Source organism: Corylus avellana, chromosome 4 (genome assembly GCF_965113065.1).
Source record: "Corylus avellana chromosome 4, dhCorAvel1.hap1.2, whole genome shotgun sequence".
In the NCBI taxonomy this organism is placed as follows: domain Eukaryota; kingdom Viridiplantae; phylum Streptophyta; class Magnoliopsida; order Fagales; family Betulaceae; genus Corylus; species Corylus avellana.
The window spans coordinates 11,731,615-11,758,103 of NC_142493.1; the positions used below are offsets into that span (position 1 = coordinate 11,731,615).

General features: G+C 36.8%; 1 protein-coding gene and 1 pseudogene across 1 annotated transcript; both read left to right on the forward strand.

Moving 5' to 3' along the window:
• The first annotated feature begins 349 nt into the window (after nucleotides 1–349).
• Nucleotides 350–2,410, forward strand: LOC132179376 (L-type lectin-domain containing receptor kinase IX.1 pseudogene; annotated as a pseudogene).
• An 18,301-nt stretch (nucleotides 2,411–20,711) lies between these two features.
• Nucleotides 20,712–23,287, forward strand: LOC148586313 (uncharacterized). The gene is made up of 4 exons (XM_088515557.1): nucleotides 20,712–22,457; nucleotides 22,681–22,953; nucleotides 23,049–23,111; nucleotides 23,207–23,287. The coding sequence occupies exons 1-4, from the start codon at nucleotides 20,712–20,714 to the stop codon at nucleotides 23,285–23,287; spliced, it is 2,163 nt and encodes a 720-aa protein (XP_088371683.1).
• The last annotated feature ends 3,202 nt before the right edge of the window (nucleotides 23,288–26,489 follow it).

The window sequence follows — 26,489 nt, forward strand, 5'->3', positions numbered from 1 at the left end:
TTTTTCATTTGTTTAGAGTTTATCATATTTTATCATATGTGAAAAATAAAAATAAAAATATTTATGTGCCAAAATTTTAATCAATTTAAGAACCTCTTCCACGATCTGCTGCCACGACTTCTTCGTCTTACCGTGAGCAACTACCTGACGACTGAAAATAAATATAGCGATAGCGGTATTGACTCTGTCAATCATTCATTATATTGGACAGTGACGAAGAAACGCATTTACACAAATTTCTTGAAATAAACGACACGTTCTATTCAAAGAATAAATTTCAGCATAGGACAACACTTACTCAGACCTTACTCTTTTCAAAGAAGAAATTCAGCAAACAGAATCATACCCAACCATGGCTTTCCATCCACAAAAGCTGCTTCTTCATCTTCTCCACTGGATGACAACTATTTTCCTCTTTCTCATAATCCCCTGCGCATCTCAGTTATCATTCAACTACAACGATTTCTCTCAAACCAACAACGAAGCTATAACAACGACCGGAAATGCTACACTCTTAGGTTCACAGATCAAACTCACGCCAAATGCAGTGGACAACTGGGGTCGTGCCACGTATTCCGAAACCATGCATCTCTGGGAAAAGAATACAAGGATAGTCGCCAACTTCACAACCAACTTCTCCTTTATCATCTCTTCAGAAGGTGCTGAAAGATATTCAGATGGGATAACCTTCTTTCTCGCAAGCCCCTATTTCCCACCACCTGATCCAACAGATGGCTCTGGCATTGGCCTTGTGAGCCGCAACCAGATGAGCAGCTCAAGTTTCTTAGCTGCAAACAAATTCGTTGCCGTGGAATTTGATACTTTCCGGAATGAATGGGATCCGCCGACACCAGTTCGTGAGCACGTTGGTATCAATATCAACAACCTGACATCTTGGAACACGACAACATGGTATAGCGTTATCAAGGAGAGCAGAACATACAGTTCTAGTATTAGTTACGATTCAAGCACACAAAATTTAAGTGTCAGCTTCACTGGATTCAACAGCTATGATACCATCCCAATAGAACAGCATCTTTCTTCTATAGTTGATTTGAGAGAGTATTTACCAGAAAGGGTTGAATTTGGCTTCTCGGCTGGAACAGGATTGATTTCCGAGCTGCATATTCTTTGCTCCTGGTCTTTTGAATCGACAGCTCCACAACCACAGCCAAACGAGACTGAGAAACTTCCACAACCACAGCCAAACAAGAACGCAAATGGAAGCAAGATAGGTTTGGTTGTGGGGCTGAGCGTGGGTGCATCAGCATGCCTTTTAATTATGGGTTTGGGTTTGTTTTGGCTTATGAACAGGAAGAAGAATCGGGATAGAGGGGGAGGAGATCAGGATTTAGCTTTTGATCTTTCCATGGACGATGAATTTGAACGCGGTACAGGACCAAAGAAATTCTCCTACAAAGAATTGGTTCGTGCAACCAATAACTTTGCAGAGGAAAACAAGCTTGGAGAAGGTGGATTCGGTGGGGTTTACAAAGGATTTTTAAGAGAAATGAATTTGTACGTTGCTGTCAAGAGGGTGTCAAGAGGGTCTAGACAGGGGATAAAGGAGTATGCATCTGAGGTAAAGAGTATTAGCCGACTGAGGCACAAAAATCTAGTACAACTCATTGGTTGGTGTCATGAAAGCAAAGATCTGCTACTCATTTATGAGTTCATGCCCAACGGCAGCTTGGATTCGCATCTTTTCAAAGGTAAGAGCTTGTTAACATGGGGGACGAGGTACAACATTGCTCAAGGTTTGGCATCGGCGTTGTTGTACTTGCATGAAGAATGGGAGCAATGTGTTCTGCATAGGGATATAAAGTCAAGCAACATCATGTTGGATTCAAGCTTCAACGCAAAGCTTGGGGATTTCGGTTTAGCGAGAATGGTTGAACATGCAAAGGGATCACAAACCACAGCTTTGGCTGGGACAATGGGCTATATGGCGCCTGAATGTGTCATTTCTGGCAGAGCTAGCAAGGAGTCAGATATATACAGTTTTGGAATTGTTACTTTGGAGATTGCCTGTGGAAGAAAAGCCATCGAAACCAAGGCTAAAGAAGACGAAATAATTTTACTAGAGTGGGTTTGGGAGCTTTATGGAAGGGGAAAGCTTCTTGATGCAGCTGACGCCAAATTGTGTGGAGAGTTTGATGAGCAGCAAATGGAACGATTGATGATCGTGGGGCTATGGTGTGGTCACCCAGATTACAGTCTCCGGCCTTCGATAAGAAAAGCCCTCCATGTGCTTGATTTTGAAGCTCCATTACCCATTGATCTCGCACCAAAGATGCCTGTGCCAACCTATGTTGCCCCTTCAGGCAGGGCATCTACATCTACAACTACTACATCTTCTACAGCATCTTCTTCCGCTTCCGCACTTCTATACTCACAGCCGGTTAATTAAGGGGGTAAGAACTGCAAAATTGGTTTCTCGTACCATAAATAATTTAATTATGTGATTCTAAATTTGTATACTAACTAATGCTAAAATTTTATTTATTCTGCTTATTAATTTACTAATAATGGGCGGGTGAATATCTTATGTTGTTGTCACCTGGTATGTAACTATGTATGAATGAATACCAGGTGAGTCTTTGGTTCAAATCTTAACAAAAATAAAAAAATAAAATAAAATAAAATGATAAAATAAAAACAGTAAGGTGGCAGCGATGTGTGTTCATCTTACCTAATCTACCTAACAAATTTGAAGATCATCAAAACATATCTGAAGCTAGCTTGGAAGTTGGAAGATCTACTTCAATCAGCATTTAAAAGCCTTCTGTTTCTTTGTCTTTTTTTCCTACCGAAAAGAAAAGAAGAGCCATGTGATTCGTAAAACTCCAAATTCCAATCAAAGTAATCAGTACGTTTGTAGCCACTCGTCTTTAACTGTATTGCCCGAGCTTACTTTTCCCTTAAACAATCCTATTCTGTCATCCATTACACCAAATTGGAAAAAAAAGGTTGGAAAGACGAAAATATATACAGAAAAAATTGTGGGCTTTTTCGACGATAAACTCAAAACAAAAAATATAATACAAGTATAATAAAAAATAGTAAGAAATGAATCAAAAACGGAGACAATTTTCAACAATAAACTAAATTAAAAGAATAATATTAAACACGCTTTTACTTTTTCACTTTTTCACATTTATTTTCTCGCATTTGTATGTGACTTTTGAGTGTAGAGAAATATGTGTAATGTATGTAAGAAAAATGTTAGGTGTTCTCTTGGTCATAGGTGGATATTATTTTCTAAAAAAACAAATGAGAACACCTAAAAACTGACCATTATCTTTCTCACTTGGTTTTTAGAAAATAATAAGCACCTAGGACAATGAGAACACCTCGAATTTTCCTATGTGTAACATTACTTGAAGTCACTACAAGAATTTAGGTCTTTAGGGGCGACTTCAAGTCGACCCTAAAAGTCCAAAAGTAGACGCTGTTGCCAACAGCGTCGACTTTTGGACCCTAAAGGTGTCGACGCTAATAGTCTGACCCTAATGATCAAATGTGTGATTATCAACGTCTACTTAAAGTCGACCCTAATGATCACTTTTAGCGTCCACTTTATCGACCCTAAAAGTCGCCATGTTTTGACCCTAAATGTGATGTAAACGGAAGCCATAGTCGACGCTGATAGTCAACTATTAGTGTCCACTTTGAGTGGACGCTGATAGGTAACTATTAGCGTCCACAAAGTGGACCCTAATGGTTCCAAAAAATTTTTTTAAAAAAATTAACTATCAGCGTCCAAACGAAAGTGGACGCTGATAGTTAACCATTAGTGTCCACAAAGTGGACCTTAATGGTCCTAAAATTTTTTTTTTTAAAAAAATTAACTATTAGCGTCCACTTAAAGTCGACCCTAATGATCACTTTTAGCGTCCACTTTATCGACCCTAAAAGTTGCAATGTTTTGACCGTAAAGGTGATGTAAACGGAAGCCATAGTCGACGCTGATAGTCAACCATTAGCGTCCACTTTGAGTGGACGCTGATAGGTTACCATTAAGGTCCACTTTGTGGACCCTAATGGTCCTAAAAAATAAAAATAAAAAATAAAAAAATCTGCGATCGATCGCACAATCGTGTGCGATCGATCGCAGTACCAGTAGGTTTTTGACATTTTGCGATCGATCGCACAATCGTGTGCGATCGATCGCAGTATCAATAGGTTTTTGGCATTTTGCGATCGATCGTACAATCGTGTGCGATCGATCGCAGTACCAGTAGGTTTTTGGCATTTTGCGATCGATCGCACTTGGAGTGTGATCGATCGCAGTACCAGTGTGCTTTCAATATTTTGCGATCGATCGCACTCCAAGTGAGATCGATCGCAGACCCAGGGAACCAAATTACTTACATATGCAAACCAGTTTCATTTATGAATTTAAGATCAAATTTCATACAAATTCATTAACTTTAGTTATCAAGAATCTCACTAGAACTAACTACTGAAACTAGAAGAAATTATTAACTGAATGACAAACCCGCTCCAAACTATCTAATAACTGGGATGCAAAAGAAACTATTTTCTGCCAAGAGGTTTAGTAGATTCAATCCTCCAGCTTGCAATAAATAGAAGTAAATGAGCACCATGACCCTTATTCAAATCTATAAGAATGCGTTTAAGACAAAGCAGTGACAAGTATTAAGAAAAAAACAAAAGAAATATTAAACCAGGTCATACCCTGATCATTAGTTCATGCAAATCAATTACATTAAAAGAAAGCGCAATAGATTATACAGGAAAGGTGAAAATAGTACTTAATTTTAAAAATTGGCTTGCATGAAAAGAAGAATATTCACTGCTTATACAAGGAAAGGAAAAGGTAGAGTCACATATAGAATTGTTGGTATAATTACCCATAATACTCCTAAATTACAGAAAGCTTTGTTTTTTACGGATTCTAGTTATAAATCAATCTAACAGTAATGGACGCTACCAACCCAATTTGTAATGTAGAGAGCCTCCACTGGCTCAACGGATCTGTTATGTACTACAGCAGCCACCTGGATATGCACAAAAGTCAATAATAGAAAAGTGACCAAAAACAAAACTGGAGCACGTTATAAATTGTCTCATTAGAACATAAAATTTTATTGTAAACAGTATTACAGGGAGAAAGCATGAAAAATGTTTGCATATGTATGCATAACCAAATTAGATATCAAGTTACACCACAAAAATTAGAAGCTGCTTATATAATGAAAGACAACCAATTATGGCTAATTAAGTAAATCCCAAAAGAGTAAATGAAACACAACGTCAAATAAAGGCATACCTTCTTCCAGTCTTTTCCATGTTTCCGATAGGCTTCATAAAAATGCTCAAGCTCCTCCTTGCTCCATCGAGGTCCTAACTTATCAGAATATTTCCTTTTCTGTGCATAAAATACAGCAGCCAAAATATTAAAAAAAAAAAAAATGCACACTTTGAAGCTTTAAAGTCAACTCAACTAAGCCTTAATCTCTGTATACTGGGTTGGTTTATGGACCTCAATAACAAATTATGCTTGCCCACATAATGCAAACAAGATGCTCAATTGATGATCCTATATATTTTGTTGTTCTATCCTATCTGAAATTATCCTTTCTATTGCCACAAAGATTGACTGTGTCCAATACAAGAGGTCATCATTTTGAAGATCCTATCAGATACTTCAAAACTTCATAAAAGGCCCACACTACATTCTACCCTCCATAAAAACTGACCAACAAAGGTTTATGAAAGTTGGTTAACAAGTGTAACCAAACCAAGACATAGAGAGTCAAAGCACAACAAAGAAGAATAATGGTTACAAATAAATGAACAAATAACGAGTCAAATAGGTATTAATTAAGTTATAGGAAAAGTAGAGGAAAAAAAAACTTGATTAGGATCCAAGAGAACATGTTTATTGATTTGGAATGTGCATCAATTCCTAGTCCTAGGTTGAATGTCAAAGCATATTTGATCACCCAATCCATATTGAAAAAGGATCTCTCTGCCCAAATTGTTTCCTTCTGCTGAAAAATAAAGAAAGAAAAATGATTGTTTTGGATAACCAAAGCTAACATACCAGCTCAAATTGGCTTGAAATGCAATGCTCAAACTCCTCAACAACCTTACTTAGCACAGATTCAACCAGATTTCCCTCCCTGAAATTTAACAAATTTATTTTGAATTACTAGACAAATTTCTATCCGTAAACCATATTTGTTCTATCCTCAGAATCTGATGTATGTGAAAAATGGGCTAAAAGTAATAGAAATTTCTATTTTAATGAAAAACAGAGATACTAAATTCCCTAATTCTTTGAGAATCCTGATCCCTGAATACATACTTGTTCCAGATTAGACGCCTCAAACGTAGGAATTCCCATTTCCTGCACAGCCACCAGGAAATTCCTACATTCTCAAAGTACTGAAATGCGGACAATGCGGCCCCATCAAGAACCAAAGCAGAATCACATGGACTTTCCACCACCTGAAAAGAAATCAAACTACTGCTTAAACATCCCAAATTGAAAAAACAAAAAAGAGACAGAATTGAAATGAAGATAAGGATGAGGAAAAGGCTAACCTTGGGCATAGCTCCAAAGTAAACCTTGTTGAGTACATTGCAGAGAATGATCCCACTTCTCAATCCCAGCCTGAACTCCTCCTCTGACGGCTCCGCCGGCAAATCCTTCGCCCCCACTACTCCCACCATCTTCCTCAACCACCCCGCCGCTTCGTTCCTTCTCGACGCTATCAATCACCAAAACAAAACAAACCCATCAACCACTCTCTTCCATTCATTCACTACAACTAACACATCTTACACCTCTTTATCCTACAATTATGAAAATGATATAATATAAAGGCCAAGCATATCATGAATAATGGCTTAAAACTACAAAACGATACCTATCATTGCAAACACAAGCCAAAAACCACATATATTGGCAAAGTTTAAAAGTTTAACACCTTTTGGAGAAGACTACTATGCATTAATACTACTTCACCACATCAGACAACAATCTTCAAACTAATCTAAATGCTCACAAGAAACGTAACTAAAAATGACTAACCTCATCAAAATCATCAAAAATATGTGAGAATTGCCCCATGAACCAAACCTGCCAAGGGAGAAAACTATTAAATATATGTTTTACAATCCATGGCCAGCAAAATTCCAGAACCCAAAATAAAGTACTTATCTGCATCCTCTTCCTTGCCAATTCATCCTCATAAGCAATTTGAGTAATCTACCACAATGAACCAATATATAATATCAAAGACAATGAGAATGAAACCCAACATGATAGAGAAAGAGATACTAAAAATGTGTTTCTTCATAAAACATATTAAAGTGAGAACCTGCTTGGGTGGTTTAACTTTCTTGTACTCTTGTCATCCTGCATACACTTAAAAATAAAATTTAGAAAGATATTATTACTCCTTTGCATTGTTTACACTCAAAGTTCTTTAACCTTGATAAACATGTCAAGGGAGATTTACTAACTCAAAAGTTCTTGAACCAAAAATTTTGCGAATATCTTAACATAATATAAACCAAATAAAAAGTACCAACAAATATACATTACCAAACAGATCACGATCAACAAATACTCAAATACACAGTAGCAAATAGAAAGTACCAACAACTATCCAAATACATAGTATCAAAAAATATATCTTAAATAGATGGTATCAAAAAGTACACCCTAAATATGTAATTATTCCAAAGCTCCCTTAATTGTTGGCTTCACTTGATGCACCTCCAATCAAGTTCCCTCCAGACCTAAGAAGAATAGAATTTCATATAATGATCAATAAGCTTTTTAATGATTACTTAGTATGTGTGTTTTTGTAAAATTAATGCATAGGTAGAGTTTCACTAACCCTCCAATACGTGACATTAAGAACTCAACAGTGGCTTTCAATTTTTTTGTTTCCTCAACGTTGGCTTGCAAATTCTCCCTGTATTGATGAAGTTCGATTCTAGTCTGTTGAAGCTCGCTTTGAGTATCTTCTTGTCTTTTCCTACACTCGTCATGGTTGTCGAAGTGGGCGAACACTTGAGATGAAGTACTTAAAGGGGTAGGAATAAGACCGCATCCCATTCCTCTAACGCGCCCAGATCATCGGCCCCCTAGCACTTGTGTGACTATTTCTTGCATTCGGTCCTCCACACTTGTTCCCTCCACACTGCCTTCCTCTAAGGCCTCACTGGTTATTAATTCTTGCATCTGAAGCTGCACAAGTCATAGTTGGCCTTAGTTTAATATATACTTCATGCAATTTTACAATTCATGTTCTTCACTAATCAACTTAATGATCGGAGCGTAAACATTTACTTACATATAGACTTTTGCATTTGTCGTTCATAAACTCTTTATCCTTTTTTCTTGTATGGGTAACCTCATATAGTTCAACAGGATTGGGCTTCACTTTTGTTTCTTGTTCCTACACATAATACACATAATCAAAGTTTACACTAAATAATGTTACTTTAATTAAATTATGCTACGAGATACTTACCTTTTTGTAAATGACGTTGACAAATGAACAAGTCCCAGTTGTGTGCTTTGTTTCCAATTTGCTTCTGTTTTTTATATTTCGTTCCGACTTTTTCTATGAAATTTGGAGAAAAAAAAAACACAATTATTCATAAAATGTCTTCAAGTGTATGCAAATTATATCAATCTGAATTTTCTAATCAGTATAATAATATATATTTACCATCAAATTATCGTCATCAAATGAGTCACATATTAGGTTCCATTGTTCAGGACCATACCCTACTGGCACGTTTTCCCTCCCAATAGCCTTAGCCTTGGCAATCCCCTCATCATCGTCTTTATCAATGCCTTCAAAATATTTCTTGTAGTGGTCCCTATACAAGTTCGAACGAAGCCTAGCATATGCACGACCCAATTTATTTTCAATAGCTTTGATGTGCTCGTATCGTCCCATATTCAGTGCGAAGTTTGACTGATACATAATAGATAAGAAAACAATGGTAAAAAATGTGTCACATTATTTTTTCATACGAAACATATTCTTAAACATTACATTGATATTCATACCTGAACATGAAATAATAACTTGCTCTTTTCCTCAGCTGGCACCTTTTTCCATTCACCGTGATGGAGTTCGCACATGTTACGAATAATCTCCCCAATCTTGCTTGCAAACCATGATGCATTATCGCCTACAGGTGCCCAGTGTCTATTTGGGATGTTTAGCACTAAAGGACCATTCTTAAGTACGTGCTCACTCAACTTCTTACACTTGGCCTTACCCCTTACACTTCTGACAGACGTGGTAGCTATTACGCAAAACATGGTAACGTAGTAGGTTATATTGTCAAATGTCTATAACAAACCAAAATAATATTTCTTAAACATATAATTCATGAACTTACAAGATGTAGTAGGGGCGGCTTCCTGTGAATCCAATCCTGCCACTGAGTGAATAGGATTATTAGACTCGTGCGAAGGATGCCTATCCATTGACTCGAGGAGGAGGGGGGGCAAGGGCGCCATTTGCATATCTGTATCACCGAACCCAGAATTGGGAGTCGGACTCTCATGCTCGTCAATAAGGCCTCGACCTTCACCTTGGCCTCGGCCTCGTCCTGCTGGAACACGTTTGCGTCCTGTTGTTGTCATTGTTATGATCAATCTGCTAACAACTCAAAAGCCAAAAAATTATATTAGTCAAATTATAACCATATAGTATGTTCAATATTTTTGACAAACATACAATAATCATGCTAGTAAAAAAAAAAAAAAACACCACAATATATATATATATATATATAGAGAGAGAGAGAGAGAGAGAGAGAGAGAGTATCAACTTCATTAAATATGCTAATACACTTTGTACTTACACCAAATGTGAGCATATGTTCAACACATTTCATCATCAAATTCGTATTCAGAATCTGTATCACTGTTACTTGAAGATGATTGTTCGTGTTCAGAGTCTATATGGTTGTCGCTACATAACTCCTCTTCCTCATCAAAGTTTGTATCATGGTCATCGTCCGGCAAGTTATCGTTGGCAAACATGCTTGCATCAAGTTGAACATATAATTCATCAATTGCTATTGTCGCATCATCTCTACGTAATTGAGTGGAGGCTTCAACATTTGCTTCATCAACAAAGACCATATTACCCCCAACACATTCACCTTCTTGTTATACGTCATCACCGAGTCTTTGGTCATCTTCTGTATTATCTCCTTTTTGTACTGTTGGAATATCATAAATGTTTCTATTGATCCACTTCTGCACCACTTTCCAATTACCACCTAATTTGGGATCATCCAAGTAAAACACTTGCGAAGCTTGACATGCTAAGATGAACGGGTCGGATTCACACCATTTATGAGAAGTATTCACAATCGTAAAGCCTTGGTCCATTTGTACTCCTGTTGTACTCCCAGTGTCCCACCAATCGCACTCAAACAAGTGCACGAGATTTTGGCCAAGGTAGCGTAACTCTAGAATATTTTTTAACTCACCATAATACTCCGTTATTGAGGTTTCGTCCTCACCTGAAACAGAAACACCACGGTTTTGGGTAGTACAAGTTTCTGCACATTATTTCGTGTGGTACCTAACCTCATTCACGATGCAACCTCTATACGATCTAACATGACGATCAAACCCGCATGCAAGATCATATAATTGTTTTGAGCCATTGTCTACAGTACGCCCACTATTGTATAAACGTTTATGGAACCAAAGTTGAAAGTTAGCCTCATGCTTTTTATCAATGTCACGGTTGCCTTCTCTTTTGATCATATTATAATGTTCACTACATGAAAAATAAACGTATTGGTAAATGATCATTAACGCTAAAATTATAACATGTCGTAACAGGTAAAACACAAAGACCATTACAAAACTTACTCCAAATACGAGGCCGTTTCATTACAGTTGGTATGCACATACTATCGTGCCATACCAAAATCATTAGCATCCAGTGTTACTGATTTAGCTGCTCCTAACGGCCGAACTCGTTGGGAGAACACATCCAAGCACTGGCTCATTTCTACAATATCAACGTCATTCACGGTTCCATCTTGTCTCAATCCCCCGAAGATACTTGGAACAGAAGGTCAAGCTCTCCTCAGCTAGGTAACACTTGGCAATAGACCCCTCTAGATGCGTTTTGTTACACGTCCACTTCTTATATCTTCCAAGTTCTCTTTCGAACGAATACACCCAACGGTTTTGCACAGGACCGGCAAGCTCGGCCTCCCGAGGTAAATGAAGTGCTAGATGGATCATAACATCAAAAAAAGCTGGCGGAAATATTTTTTCCATTTTGCATAAAATTATTACAATGTCGATTTTCATTTGTTTCGGGATATCAACTTTCAACGTCCGTGCACATAACTGCGTAAAAAAGGTACTCAACTCGGTCAATGTTGTTCGTATTTCCGACGGAGAGAAATTTCGAATTGCAACAGGAAGCAAGCGCTGTAAGAAGACATGACAATCGTGGCTTTTCATACCCGAAATTTTACCAGGAAGCTTCTTCACACATCGACCAATGTTAGATGCATACCCGTCAAGAAATTTAACACCTTTCAACCACTCACATAAACTCTTCTTCTCATCTCTTGTCAAGGTGTACTTCGCAAGTGGCATCCTATAAGTTTCACCATTTGGCTGCACATGCAATTCTTTACGTATACCCATCAACTATAAATCTCTTCGTGCCTTGACTGTGTCCTTGGTCTTCCCATCAATATTCATCAACGTACCTAAGATACTTTCACATATGTTCTTCTCAATATGCATTACATCTAAATTGTGACATACTTTCAAGCTTGACCAATAAGGCAACTGAAAGAAAATACTTCTCTTCTTCCAATTCAACACAACATCTGTGTACTTTCTCTTTCTTCCTCTTGTTTTTCCAAATTGTAAACCCCCAGCATCCTTTAGCTGTTTCAACAATTGACTTGCAGACAATTCTTCAGGTTCCAATCTATGCTCTTCTGTACCATCGAACAAATCTCCTCTTTTGCGCCATGGATGCTCTTGAGGAAGCCACCGACGATGACACATGAAGCACACCTTATGCCCATACTTCAAAAACCTGAACGATGTATCCTTATTACATACTGGACAAGCAAGATTTCCATTTGTAGACCACCCAGATAATTTTTCATATGCAGGAAAATCATTTATAATCCATAGTAATGTCGCATGCAATTGAAATGTCTCTTTCTTTGATGCATCGTACATTCGTATGCCTTCATTCCATAAATCTTTCAAGTCATCAACCAATGGCTGCAAATATACATCAATATTCTTTCCGGGATCTGAAGGCCCAAGGATAATAAGGGACAACATCAAATTTGGACTCTTCATACACATCCACTGAGGGAGATTGTACACTGTTAACATTACTGCCCATATGCTATATGTTGTACTCATATTACCATATGGGTTGAAACCATTACTTGCTAAACCAAGCCGCACATTGCGGGAATGACTTGCAAACCACTCATGTCTTTTATCAAACTCTTTCCATACAATAGAATCGGTGGGGTGTCTGAGAGTATTGCCATCATCTTCTCGACCTTCTTTGTGCCGCCGCATTTCCTTGGCCATTTCTTTTGTCATAAACAACCGTTGTAACCTTGATTTTATTGGAAAATACCGTAAGACCTTTTGAAGAATATTACTTTTTCTGCCTTTGCCATCAATCCATCTTGAAATGTTGCACTTTGGGCATACCACTTTGTCTGCATGTTCTTTCCAAAAAGCACACAACCATTCTTTCATGCGTGTATCTTATCGTAACTGAATCCCACATGTCACCTAAATTGTATTGCTTCTCTATACAAGCGTGGCAATGTCTCTCCATCTGGGAGGGCCATCTTTATCAAGTCAATCATCATATCAAATGCCTTGTTACTCATATTGCAGAACGCTTTTATATGAAGCATCTTCAGTACAAAAGCAATTTGTGTAAATTTCTTGTAGCCTGGATAAAGTTCTTGTGAACCATCTTCCCAAAATCGGTAGAAGGAGCTTGTTTGTTCGTGATCATCAGTTGTGGGGCCCTATGAAGTAGAGGATTCTCCGATGTTAGCATCAACAAATGTCCCCATACATACATCGTCTAACAATTCTTCAACTGCATCAACCTCCTCCATCATTTCACTTGTATGTGTGTGCATGTTTGTAGAAGTGTTTACCCTAAAATGATCTTCTTCCCCGTGAAATATTCATCGAGTGTATGTCGGAGTAAATCCATTCATATATAAGTGACCCTTCACCTCGCTAATATGAGAATAATATCGATTTGCACAATCATGGCATGGACACTTTGTCATATCACGTGAATCAACTGATTTAACTGCCATTCCCATGAATTCTTCCACACCTTTTTGAAATCGCTCTGAACATCGAGTACTTTCCCACATCCAACTCCTATCCATATTGATGTCCCTATTAGAGGTTATTTGTTATGTACATGTACGCACACAAGGGAATTAGAAGGTCAGATTCTTAAGAATTAAGAGGATTAAATGGGAGGTCTGTTCTCAAATATTAAGGGAGGAAAAGTTTAAAAGGAGCATGGGGAATGAGAGAATTCTAGAAGTGGGTTACTAGTTTAGAACAAATATTCAAGAAATGATGCTAGCTCAATGCGATGTTACCTAACAAAATATTCTAGAAGTGGGTTACTAGTTTAGAACAAATTTCTATTTGTAATTTATTTACTAGTTTAGCTCAATGACAGTTTTACATTTTTTAGTATTGTTGTTAGCTTTGATATTTATTATAGAATGTTCTCTTGTTTCAAGTTTACTGTGCTGCTTCCGTAATTGAACTTAAATAGAAAAGACAATACAATCATAATCCATACCAACTTTGATAACATAAGTTGATGTGAAGTAGAAAATTAATAACATAATCCCAATATAAGAATAAGACTTAATACTAATCTAAAAGTAATAATAAGAGAAGAAGCAAGGTTTAATACAACCACAAGAGAAGAAGAGAGGTTTAATGGAACCACAAAAGATTATATGTGTTTATATATGTTAAAGCATGTCCTCAGGGGATCGAGCCCAGGTCAAGTGCGATCGAACATAGGATCGATCGCAGGATCAGAAGCTCAAGGTGAGAATCAAAGTAAACTGCGATCGATCGCAAGATCAGAAGCTCAAGGTGAGAATCAGAGTAATCTGCGATCGATCCCAGGCCTGATGCGATCGATCGCAAATAAGCGTTCAATGCCATAAAAAACAAAAGGAACAAACTTAATATCAATGCAAACAGGACTTGCTAGCAATCAGCTACATGACCACATTATTCATATTCTAAGACTGATCAATAGGACTACTTCCTATAATGGCCAAGCCTCAATATTTGAAACTCAGATCCATCAAGTGATCTTAAGATCTCTCAAGATGAGTTTTTTTATTTTTTTGGTTGGATGGGGCTCACATAAATGAGGCCAAAGAATAAACATATGTCTTCAAGAAGCATAATATGCATACAATAACTATATTAGAAATTCTGAAGATAACATTTGGTAACTATATTAAAAATTCAAAAGATCACCCACTCCATCTGTTATCTTAAAAAACACCAACTCTAGCAAGATATAACTAACCTGTTTCTTGTTAAAATATTTATCTTAACACCTACAGCATAGACTATTTTCTTACCAAAATATCTACATGCACTACATTTTTCTTTTGAGGGGGAAGGGGGGGGGGGGGGGGGGGGGACCACATAGCAACATGAATGAACACAATGAGATGGTGCAGTTGAGGAGGGTGGTGCTGTAGGTAGACAGCACAATAGTGGACTAGTTATTGGTAATAATCATAGGTTGACAATTGTATAAGGTTAGAACTTATTATAGGGCTTGGTTATCTACGACTTTTCACTACGTCACCCACCAATGGCCTGACGGCCCACAGCCAAAAAGCTTAGAAGGTCGGCAACCCATAATTGGAAGGCCCGATGGTCCACGACTCAAATTATCGATAAGGATTCAGGTGCACTTTTGTAAAGATGTAACACTCAACAACTATCTACTTATGCTATGCATTCCTTCCCAACAAACTTGAGGAATGAATCTCCACTTCAGAAAATTAGAAAGTATTGGTGGAAATTCTTAAAACTCTAAAGAAGAATAATGAGAGACAACGGCCTGTATATAGGCATTCACAGAGAAAAACATGGAGTTTATGCTTTCGAGTAAATACTTTTTTCTTCTTGACATAATTTCACCTTCTTTTTTTTTTGAGTAAATACTTTCTTTCTTAACAATCTGAAACAAGCTGAAACACAAAACCAACCACCAGATATTACAAACCAGTCTCAAAAGGAAAAACCACAACCACCAAAAACATCTCAGGAAACAAGACGCAACTCAGCAGCAAAAGATACAACAATTTACAGATATTTTAGAAAATAAAAAAATTCTTCTGAAACCTAAACTACCCCAGAAGTAGAGAGTTAAAAAAAAAAACAAACAAGACCCAAAACAATTTGACTGATTCATACAAAAAAATAGAAACTGAGTTCTTTGCTTTAACAGAGTAATAGCAACTGAGTACCCATTACAATTCGTTTTTTTTGTTTTTTTTTTTTCAAATTTGTTCCTAGAAATTTAGAAGAATTTAGGGGTCCAGGGCAGTTTTTGAATGGAACCAATTAGTTATGTAGGGAAAAAATAGAAAGAGAAGAAGAGAGGAAGTACACAAATACTTAATTTCTTCAAATCACAATTCATGGATACTATTTGAGTGATTGAGAGGCATTTAAGGTTTGCAAGGGGTTAGGAGAAACTCATACCTGAGAGAGCTAGAAGAGAGCGTTAAGTTCGTCGGAGTGAGAGCTGGCAGTGAGAGAGGTGCGCTGGAAAGCGAGTTGCCGGAGAGAGAGAAACTTGCGTGGAGTGAGTGAGAGAGAGAGAGATCGAGAGAGAGGGAGGGAGAGAGTGAGAGTGAGAGACGATTGGCGGGAGGTGTGGGATTTGATGAAAAAATGGATTCCGAAAATTTTAGAACCCCCGCCAGTTTACCGCCATCTATCAATACTTGGGGTATTTTCTTAAAAAAAAATAAATGAGAAAAAAAAAAAAACCCCTTCAAACTACGAGCCGTTTGCAATATAGTCCTTCAATGTTCAAAAGGGACTAAAGTAGCCTGTCAAACTATCAAATTGTATCAAAAAGTCTAGTTATTTTGTTATATTTCTATAATACCCCTATTCTTTTAACAAAGTAAAATCAAATGTACAGTGCTTTAGATATGTAAAAAAAAAAAACAGTTTATTCCCTGAAGTCAAATTTTGTACCTTTAATTTTACTTTAATACGATATGAAGCAATTTGTAATTTAGGCAAACTACAGTGACTAATTATTTATTATTTATTCCAAAAAATATTTTCTTTTTTCGTTTTTGTTTTTATTCATCTATTGGTTTTCTTGTATTTTTAAAAAATTGTCATATCTTTGATTTTACTTTAATAAAACATGAAACAATTTGTAATTTATGCTAACTACAATGACTAATTATTTACTATTTATTCCAAAAAACATTTTCTTTTTTTTTTTGTTTTTATTCACCCATTGGTTTTCTTGTATTTTTTTAAAAATTGTTTCGTTTTTTTTTTTCAATTATTTTATTATTTATTTGTTAAAATGATAGGGGTATTATAGGAATATTAAAAATAAGTGGCGTTTTTATACAATTTGGTAGTTCGGGAGGCTACTTTAGTATCTTTTGAACATTGGAGGGTTATATTGCAAATGACTCGTGCTTTGGGTGGCTTTTTTATATTTTTCCCAAAAAAAAAATAATATACTTCCAATTTTTATTTATTTATTTTAAAATTTTCTCTTATAATATTAACTAAAAATTTCCATTTAATATTACAAGATGATTAAGATCATTAAGTTTTTATTTATCTTATAAGTAATTATAAAATAATACAAAATCCAAAGGTAATATACGATCAATATAACTAAGGCACTAAGATAATATAAAAAGTTAACAGTTCAATTGAATGTTTGATTGAACCTTCAATTGTATCCAGTTTGATCTATCAATTAATCATACCACAGTCAATCGAACTAATTCAGTAGGATTGATCGGACATTTGATTCTATCACGATCAATCAAACTAATTCATTATGATCGATCAGATGTTTGATCGAACGATTGATCCTATTACGATCAATCGAACTAATTCATTAGGATCGATCGGATGTTTGATCGATCATTTAATCATATCACGATCAATCGAACTAATTCATTATGATCGATCGGATATTTGATCGAACATTCGATCCCATTACGATCGATCAGACTAATATGTAATAGTATCGATCAGAATTGATTTTATCAGATGTTTGATTGAACCTTCAATCATGTCAAGTTTTATTGATTGTATCCTGATCAATTTAAGTAATGCACTAATATAATATAAAATGCTTAGAGTTCAATTTAATGTTCTATCGAACATTTAATTTGTTTGAATTTTGTTTGATCATTTGATCTTATCACGATCGATCGAACGAATGCACTAGGTAGGACCAATCGGATGTCTGATCAAACATTCAATTTCAATTGTTTCAATCATTTGATCTTATCACGGTCAATCGAACTAATTCATTATGATTGATCGGATATTTGATCAAACCTTCAATTTCAATTGTTTCAATCATTTGATCTTATCACGATCAATCGAACTAATTCATTATGATTAATCGGATATTCGATCAAACCTTCAATTTCAATTGTTTCAAGCTTGATCGATCATTTGATCCTACCATTATCAATTGAACAAATGTACTATGATCAAACGAATGTTTGAACGAACCTTTAATTTCAATTGTTTCAATTTTAATTGTCACTTGATCCTATCATTTGATTGTATCACTATCAAAGTTGTTGTACATTATGCAATAAAAATAAAAAAAATAAAAAAAAATAAAAAAATATATATATATATTACATTATGTTTCTACGATCGATTGCATACTTGTTGCGATCAATCACAGTAATGGAATTTTGGCTTTGAAGATTCTGTTATTGCGATCGAACGCAGCTTGGGTGCGCTTGATCGTAGTAATCGAATTTTACACCTTTGAACATTCTGTTACTGCGATCGATCGCATCTTAGGTGCGATCGATCTTAGTAATCGAATGTATACCTTTGTACATTCTCTTACTGCAATCGATCGCATCTTCGGTGCGATCGATCGCAGTAATCGAATGTATACCTGTGTTGTTTCTGTTACTACGATCGATTGCATATTGGGTGCGATCGATCGCAGTAACAGAAAGAACACGCACACTGCTGTCCGAATGCGATCGATTGCACACATTGTGCGATCGATCGCACTCGTACAGCACACCACGTGACCTATTTTAGGTCACTTTCCCCCCCCACACCCCACATATTTTTCTTCTCCAAGCTAGCACCCACCTCTGGCACTCCTCCACCGTTTTTCACCACCTCTAGCACACAGCCACCACATGGTTCTCTTCTCCGGCAACCATACCAGGTACTTTTCACCACCTCTACTTTACACCCCGTTCCCCATTCCCATCAACACCCCAACACCGATCACTTCTCCAAATTTTTTTTTTCTCATATTTCTCCAATTGTGGGTGTTCATCCACCCACATTACTTTCTTGTGGTTGGATTTTGGTGTTTTTGCAGGGGGTCTTGAGCGGAGTTGCGTTGTTTTGCAATTTTGGCTATCTCTAGTGCACACAAGGTGTTCGTCAAAAGTCCCCAATCAAGCTTATCATGCCAAGAGCTCAAGCTTCATCCTCCCGAGGGCCTGATACTCGAGCCATTTCTCCCCCGGCCACTTTTGAGGAGCGGGAGCTGCTATTTGAGACCACCTTCGCCATTCGAGAAGACTTTCAAAATCTTGAGGCGACTCAATGGGCGGTTGCCGTGTTCAAGCGACGAGGGCTCAACAAGCTTTTCAAGCTGGTCACCCCCACTGCCTACAGAAAATTGGTGATCGAGTTCTATGCCCACCTGTCTCATGACTGCAACAGGGTGGTTGCCCTCTCTTCGAAAGTGAAAGGCGAAGCTATTGAAGTAACACGGGCTGACATTGCTACTACCCTTCGATGCAATCATGAGCACCCTCCAGAAGCCGCACAACTTGCTGAGCAACCGGACAGATTCTACATGGCAGAAATCATTGAGGACATGTGCGAAGGGATATATGCCGATGCCCATCATAATGCCGGCAGCCGATCCAAGCTACCTCAACGGCTTTGGTTTGTGGACTCCGTATTACGCCGTAATGCTTTTCCCTTGGGGCACAAAAGTCAGAGGCGGGATCAATTTCTTCAAGCACTCTACGCCTTCCATAAAGGTGCTTGGTACTCCATTCCCGACATAATTTGGAACCAAATTCATAAATTTTGGAATGGGGTGCACGTTGGAGGAGCGGAGTCCACACATTCATAGGGGTTGCCTTTCCTATACTTAATCTCCTACATCCTCCAGAAGAAAGGCCTCAAGGGTACTGCAGCTGATGAGCCTGTCACTACTACTCCCATATTTGGCATTCGCTAATGGAACAAGAGCCTCTCCCACATGCCCCGGGTAGCTCCAGCACCAGCAGCTGGTGCGGAAGAGTATGAGGCCGAGCTGATGGCCGAAGATGAACTTGTAGTTGGGCCAGAGGCAGCTGAGGAGGAGGCCCCGACAATTTTTCGTGAAGCACGAAACCGCTCACTTAGTGAAGAAATAGCGGGCCTTCGAAGAGAGTTGGCTGGCCAAAGAAATTAAAAGGCTTTATTTTCTTTTCCTCTCTCCCATTTACTCAGCAGCGAACAGAGACATATAGAATAGAGGATTGATATACTTGCGGACCTCTCAATGCGTGCTCGGTAAAGTAGCTGATGCTGGAAGGAGGGTTGGGACAAATTGGCTGTCCCTAGGCCACCCCCAATTTTTTTTTTTGTATTATCGTAGGCCGACGCCAGGAGCACGCAGATGCCGAAGCACGCCTAGACGGCGCGTGCTGTCCACCACGATCGCGGCAACGACGTCTCCACGGGCATAACTACAGCTCGGGCTTGGGCCGCCGCCGCAATCCGCATCGGTCCACGCCCCGAGTCGATCGGCAGACCGGCTTGTCACCGTTCCACATCCGACCGGGGCGCATCGCCGGCCCCCATCCGCTTATATATATATATATATATAATAAAAAATTTAATTAGGTGCCACGTCATCACTATTTTAGTAATTGCATAATTAGCTATTTTATGCTTCAACCACGGGTTTGAAGCATTACTCCCGTTCATAATTTATTACTAATTTTTTATTGGTAATTGCATAATTTTTTTTTTTTTTTTTTTTTTTTGGATTTTTGATATCTTTATGCCTATTCTCATGTGCTTAACATAGAGGCAGGATTAGAAAATGTATCTTTTACATGATTAACTCTCATTCAAGCATTTCACTAAATTTATAATTTTATTTTATTATTATTATTTTTTTCAGATTTAGAATTATCGTATATATTAATCAATATATAATCGAGCTTTCATTAAAACAAATGTAGAAATATATTTTTCATTGTTAGGCTAGTGGGTGCTAAATACAATTAGAAAAAGGAAAAACGATTCAATGTGTTATAGTTAGTAATGGACAAAAGTTGATGGTTAATATGTTTCTACGCATTTGATGTAGTTAGCAATGGACAAAAGTTGGATGACAAAGAATAAATGGTCGGAGGAGTATGTGAATGGGGTTAATGACTTTTTGGAGTTCGCATTTAACAACGAAACTCATAATGGGAAGATTCGTTGCCCGTGTACGAGGTGTGCCAATGGCACCTCATGGGAACGGGATATGGTACACGCACATTTGATAAATTACGGAATTTGTCAAGGTTACACTTGTTGGTATGCTCATGGAGAACAACTTGGGACTACTTCTAGTCATCAAGCTACTAACACCCCTTTTCATAGGGAGCCAATACATAACGGTTCGAGTGGGATGCTTGACATGTTGCATGAGGTTTTTCCTATTGTGACGGATCCTAATATGAGTCAATGCCCTATATCTGAAATGGGTGGGGAAGCTGAAGCAGTACACGAAGATCGACAAGGTACTAGTCAATGCCCTATATCCGAAATGGGTAGGGAAGCTGAAGGAGTACACGAAGATCGACAAGGTACTAGTCAAGGTACTGAAAAGTTTTATGAATTCCTCAATGATGCTAAGAAGCCACTATATGAAGGGTGCACAGAATATACTAAGTTTACTGCTATTGTAGACTTGTATAATTTAAAGTGTATGTCTGGGTGGAGTAATAACTCATTCACACTGTTGCTTGAAAAGTTGAGTAAAATGCTTCCACCAGATGCGTCGTTGCCCAGTAACACATATCAAGTTAAAAAGTACATGAAGGAGTTGGGGCTTGGATATGAGAAGATTCCGGTCTGTCGTATTGGTTGCATGTTGTTCTGGAAAGACAACGAGAATCTGGAAAATTGTACAGTGTGTGGAAAATCGAAGTGGAAGGATATTATGAATGTGGCTGAGTCATCTAAAAAATCAAAGAGAAAATCGAAGAAGATTTTGCGATGGTTTCCTTTGAAATCAAGATTGCAGAGGCTATTCATGTCATCAAAAACCGCTTCAGATATGAAGTGGCATGCAGAGAATCGCACGAATGATGGAGTACTAAGGCATCCAGCCGATGCCTTAGCGTGGAAGGCATTTGATTCACAGTACCCCGATTTTGCTTCTGACTCGCGCAATGTCAGACTTGGATTAGCATCAGATGGTTTTAATCCTTTCGGAAACATGAGTACAAGTTACAGTATGTGGCCGGTTATTTTGGTACCGTATAATTTACCTCCTTGGATGTGCATGAAACAATCATCTTTAATGTTGTCGTTGATGTTTCCAGGCCGAAAATCACCCTCTTTCAAAATAGATGTGTACCTAGAGCCTTTAATCTTAGAGTTGAAGGAATTGTGGGATGTTGGAGAACCAACTTATGATGTATCCTCTAATGAGATGTTTACGATGCGTGCTGCCTTGATGTGGACGATAAATGATTTTCCTGCATATGGTGATTTGTCTGGGTTGAGGACAAAAGGACGGAATGCATGTCCTTGTTGTATGGGTAATACAAAGTCTAGGTGGTTAAAATATGGGACCAAATTTTGCTATATGGGGCATAGACAATACTTGCCAATGGATCATAGGTGGAGAAAAAAAAGAACGTTGTTTGATGGTACCCAAGAATTGGATCATCCACCTCCTACGCCAACTGGCGATGAAATATGGAGACAAGTTCAAGGTGTTGATAGTGTCGCTGAGGCTATTAGGAAAGAGGTGGGTCCTGATGAGCAATCAATATGGAAGAAGCGAAGTATTTTCTTCACATTGCCTTACTGGAAAAATAATATGTTGCACCACAATCTTGATGTAATGCATATAGAGAAAAATGTGGTCGACAATATTATTGGCACGTTGTTGAACATGAAGAACAAAACGAAGGATAACATAAAAGCACGTTTGGACTTAAAAGAATTGGGTTTAAGACCTGAACTTCACCCAATTTAAAACTAGTATTGTTTTAAATTTTATTTATTTCTTCACTTAGCTTAATGTGCTTACTACTGAATTTCATGGCTTCACTTGGTTACAGTCTCAAATGGAGGAAGACATGATGCAGGAGCCTCCAAACTCGCAAAAGGGTACCCAAGTAGGCAGCATGATGTACCATCATAATGATGCCTACTCAAAATCTTTGGGTAAGGAACGTCATGGTCGCGTGCGTGGGCTTGGACTAGGGATTACTCCTTCATCCCTTCCGGTTCATGGTAATTCACAATCTATTGCTAGTGCTTCTACACCAGAAGATGCACAAGAACTTACGGCACTAAGGTTAGAGGTAGCAGAGTTGAGGCGACAACGAGAGGTTAAATTATAATCCATCTATTTCCTAAATTATGTTATGTTGTATTACATTCATTTGGTTTTGTCAACTATGTTCTAAATGTTTATTGTATATAGGAAGATGCACAAGAAAGTGCGGCATCGAGGGCAGAGATAGCAGAGTTGAGGCGACAACGAGAGGTTAAATTATAATCCATCTATTTCCTAAATTATGTTATGTTGTATTACATTCATTTGCTTTCGTCAACTATGTTCTAAATGTTTATTGTATACAGGAAGATGCACAAGAAAGAGCGGCGTTGAGGGCAGAGATAGCAGAGTTGAGACCCCTACTTGAAAACTTTAGGCAACGATGAAAGATCTTACTCATTCCACCTGACCAAATGATGCAAAATGTAGTAGATTGTATAAGTTTTTATATTTACGTTGGACATGACTTGGAGGCTAACAATATTATGGTTTTGGTTTTTGTTTTATAATTAACTAGATATTGGTTTGAGTTTTTCAATTAGGGATATATGAATTTGGTCACAGTAATTTTCAATGGAATGTGTTTAATGGAATTTAAGATAATATTTCAAAATTTTAATACCTCATAATATCATATATCATATGACTTACAAGATTATCTATGATAAGTATGATCATTATGACTCATAGTTATCCAAATTCTTAAATATCATCATATGAATCTCATAAGACCATATGTTATATGATTTATATAATTACTATATGATACGAATATAATCATTACATCTTAGTATTATCATTAGTTACATATGAATCATTAGATCATGTTGTCCATATCTAAGACCATATGATCAATATTAGTCATAATGATCATAATTCATAAATATGATAATATGATCTAATTAACAATTATCATATATATAATAATATGTTTAATTCCTAAGTATGAAAATATGATCTAACGATTATCATATAATTTTGAGTCATAATGATCATAATTCCTAAGTATGTGATGACATGATCTAAGTATTATCATATGAACTCTAACAATGATCTCTAACAATCTTTGATTTTATATAACATGATCTAATGATTATATGATTAAGCATTAATATTATTTACTTTTATTTTTTAATATTCATATTTAATGATTATTGTGATGTTATTAAATTGCACATATTTATTCAATTACCCTTGAAATATAAGGATTTTATTATTTAATATTCATATTTAATGATTATTGTGATGTTATTAAATTACACATATTATTCAATTACCCTTGAAATATAAGGATATATTTATAATAACAAAGGTTAAAATAGACATTTACCTAAATTTTTGGCGCTAGCCGCCGGAATGGGTGAAAATCCCTTCTCAAAATTCCCCCAATTTTCGCAAATCCACCCTCTCATCTCCTTCATTCACAACAGCGGTTCTGTCCAGACTCCCATACCCTGCAGAGTGAAATATATTTGTAGTTTTCGTACTGACTCTTTCTTCTTTTCTTGGGTGAAATCAATAGCATATCCCTCCTACCCCTTCTTCCGCTCTCTCTCTCTCTCTCTCTGCAAAATCTCTACCCTTGTTGCATAGGAAAAAGTGGGGAACCTTGCAGCTGGAAAAAATCTGGAAAAAGTGGGGGGTTTTGATCCTTCAGCTGCTGATAGCCGGCAAACAGAGCCTATTTTCTTCCATCCATTCTTTCCTTTCCTTTCTTTTATTTTTTATTTTTTATGAATTATTCCAGTATTTTTTTTTAATTCTGATTTATTGGTTTTGTATTGTAGGGTTGCCGAACCAACAGATTGTTGATTGCACGAGGATCAAGTTTGTGATTGTCGGAGATGATGGAACCGGTAAGTTTGCTTTGATCTACCGGTTTTTTCCTTCAAGATATGTTTGGTTACCGGGAAAATATGGGATACGGGACAAAAAGATTATTATTTTTTTCTTAGATCATTTCTTTATTTATTTATTGTTTTTAACTAATTCAACTAATAGTTCAGCTGTTAACGAAATTTGTTGCCTGGAGATGGAAAAAGAACCTTGACGTTGGGAGCAAAATCTGATTCTCTTAAAAAAAAACCTTCATTGATTTGGTAATTTCTCTCTGATATGTTTTTTTTTTTTTTTCCTTTGTAATTTCTCTTTGATATCTTTGGTGGATATTCAAACTCGACTTGCTGCAATAAATTTGGTATCTTCTGATAAACCCATATGGACTCCTTCTAGGAAAGGAGTATATGTTAGTTATGATACTTGGGAGGCTCTTAGGGAAAAGAGAGTGGTGGAAGTTAGTCTGGTTTTCTCTAGCTATTCCAGGTTTGTTTTTGGTGTTGATGTGTAATTGGTTCTTGTTTTTATCTATAAAGTTGCTTATTCATAAAAAAAAAAAAAAAAAAAAAAAAAAAAAAAAAAAAAAAAAATTTGGGAGTGATTCATCAGGTGGAGTTTTGGATCTGTTTGTTGTTGACCCTTTTCGGCTACATTCCTGGGATTATTTATGCTGTCTATGCCATCATCAAGTGAAGTTAAATTTTTGTAAGCAACCCCCCCACATGGATCTCTCTTCTTATCTCTCCCTCACTCGAGAAGGAAAATATTGCTAAAGAATTTGTTAGTTTCATGTAGTTTCCTTTTATTTTCCTGATATCTTCTCGGATATTTCCTTAAATTCATGTATAGATTCGCCTCCCTTTAAATATCCACTAAGTTGTATTATATACAGATCCAAACCATTTTATTTATTTATTTATCTTTGATCATAAAAATTTGGTTGCAGGGTTTGCCTTTTTGTTCTTTAGTTGCTTTCTAACTCCATCTATGCATGTAAATATGTACTACAAGTATGGAGGTACTCTAAAATGCACTTGTGATGCAAGTTTGTTTATCTTTGTCCATGGTTCTTGGTTTGTAGGGGGCCTAACTAAAGTCTTTTACTCTTTTTCCCTACTTGATCAACTTTGTGCTTCCCTGCTTATATATATATTATGCGGATATACTCATGCTGCATTGCTGCTAGACTATTTTTATTTAGAATTTGTGTTTTCTGTTAACAAACACTAAAAAAAAAATCACTTGTATTCAATCAAGATACTTTTTTCAAACTAAAAGCAAAAAACACTCTAAAGAACCCTTTATAATGAGACATTTCATGTTAACCAAACTTCAACTTCGTAAAAGGATGATGATTTGAGTCCGTTGTGCATGAATTATTTTTAATTATAAAATAATCATGATAGATAAATGTGGGTTTGTAAAAGTTCTGAAACATCATTTGAAAATCCATATGCTTTTTAAGTAATTAATTGTTTTATAAAAGCTTGATTGCCTTAAGATCTACATTTAAAAAAAAAAAAAAATTGCTGAGAGATTGTGGTAGCATCTAGATGAACAAATTATTTGTAAATTAGCTTATATGTCATTCAATGTATATGGTTTAGTATGAGCTGACTCATGGTATGTTGCAGTGATAGTGGGGAGCATTTTCTTCACAGCAGTCTAAAGAAAGTTATGGTTATCAATTTGAATGAAAATGCTGTAAGCCTTATTACTCTTTTCCTCTTTATGTTAATATTTATTTTGACC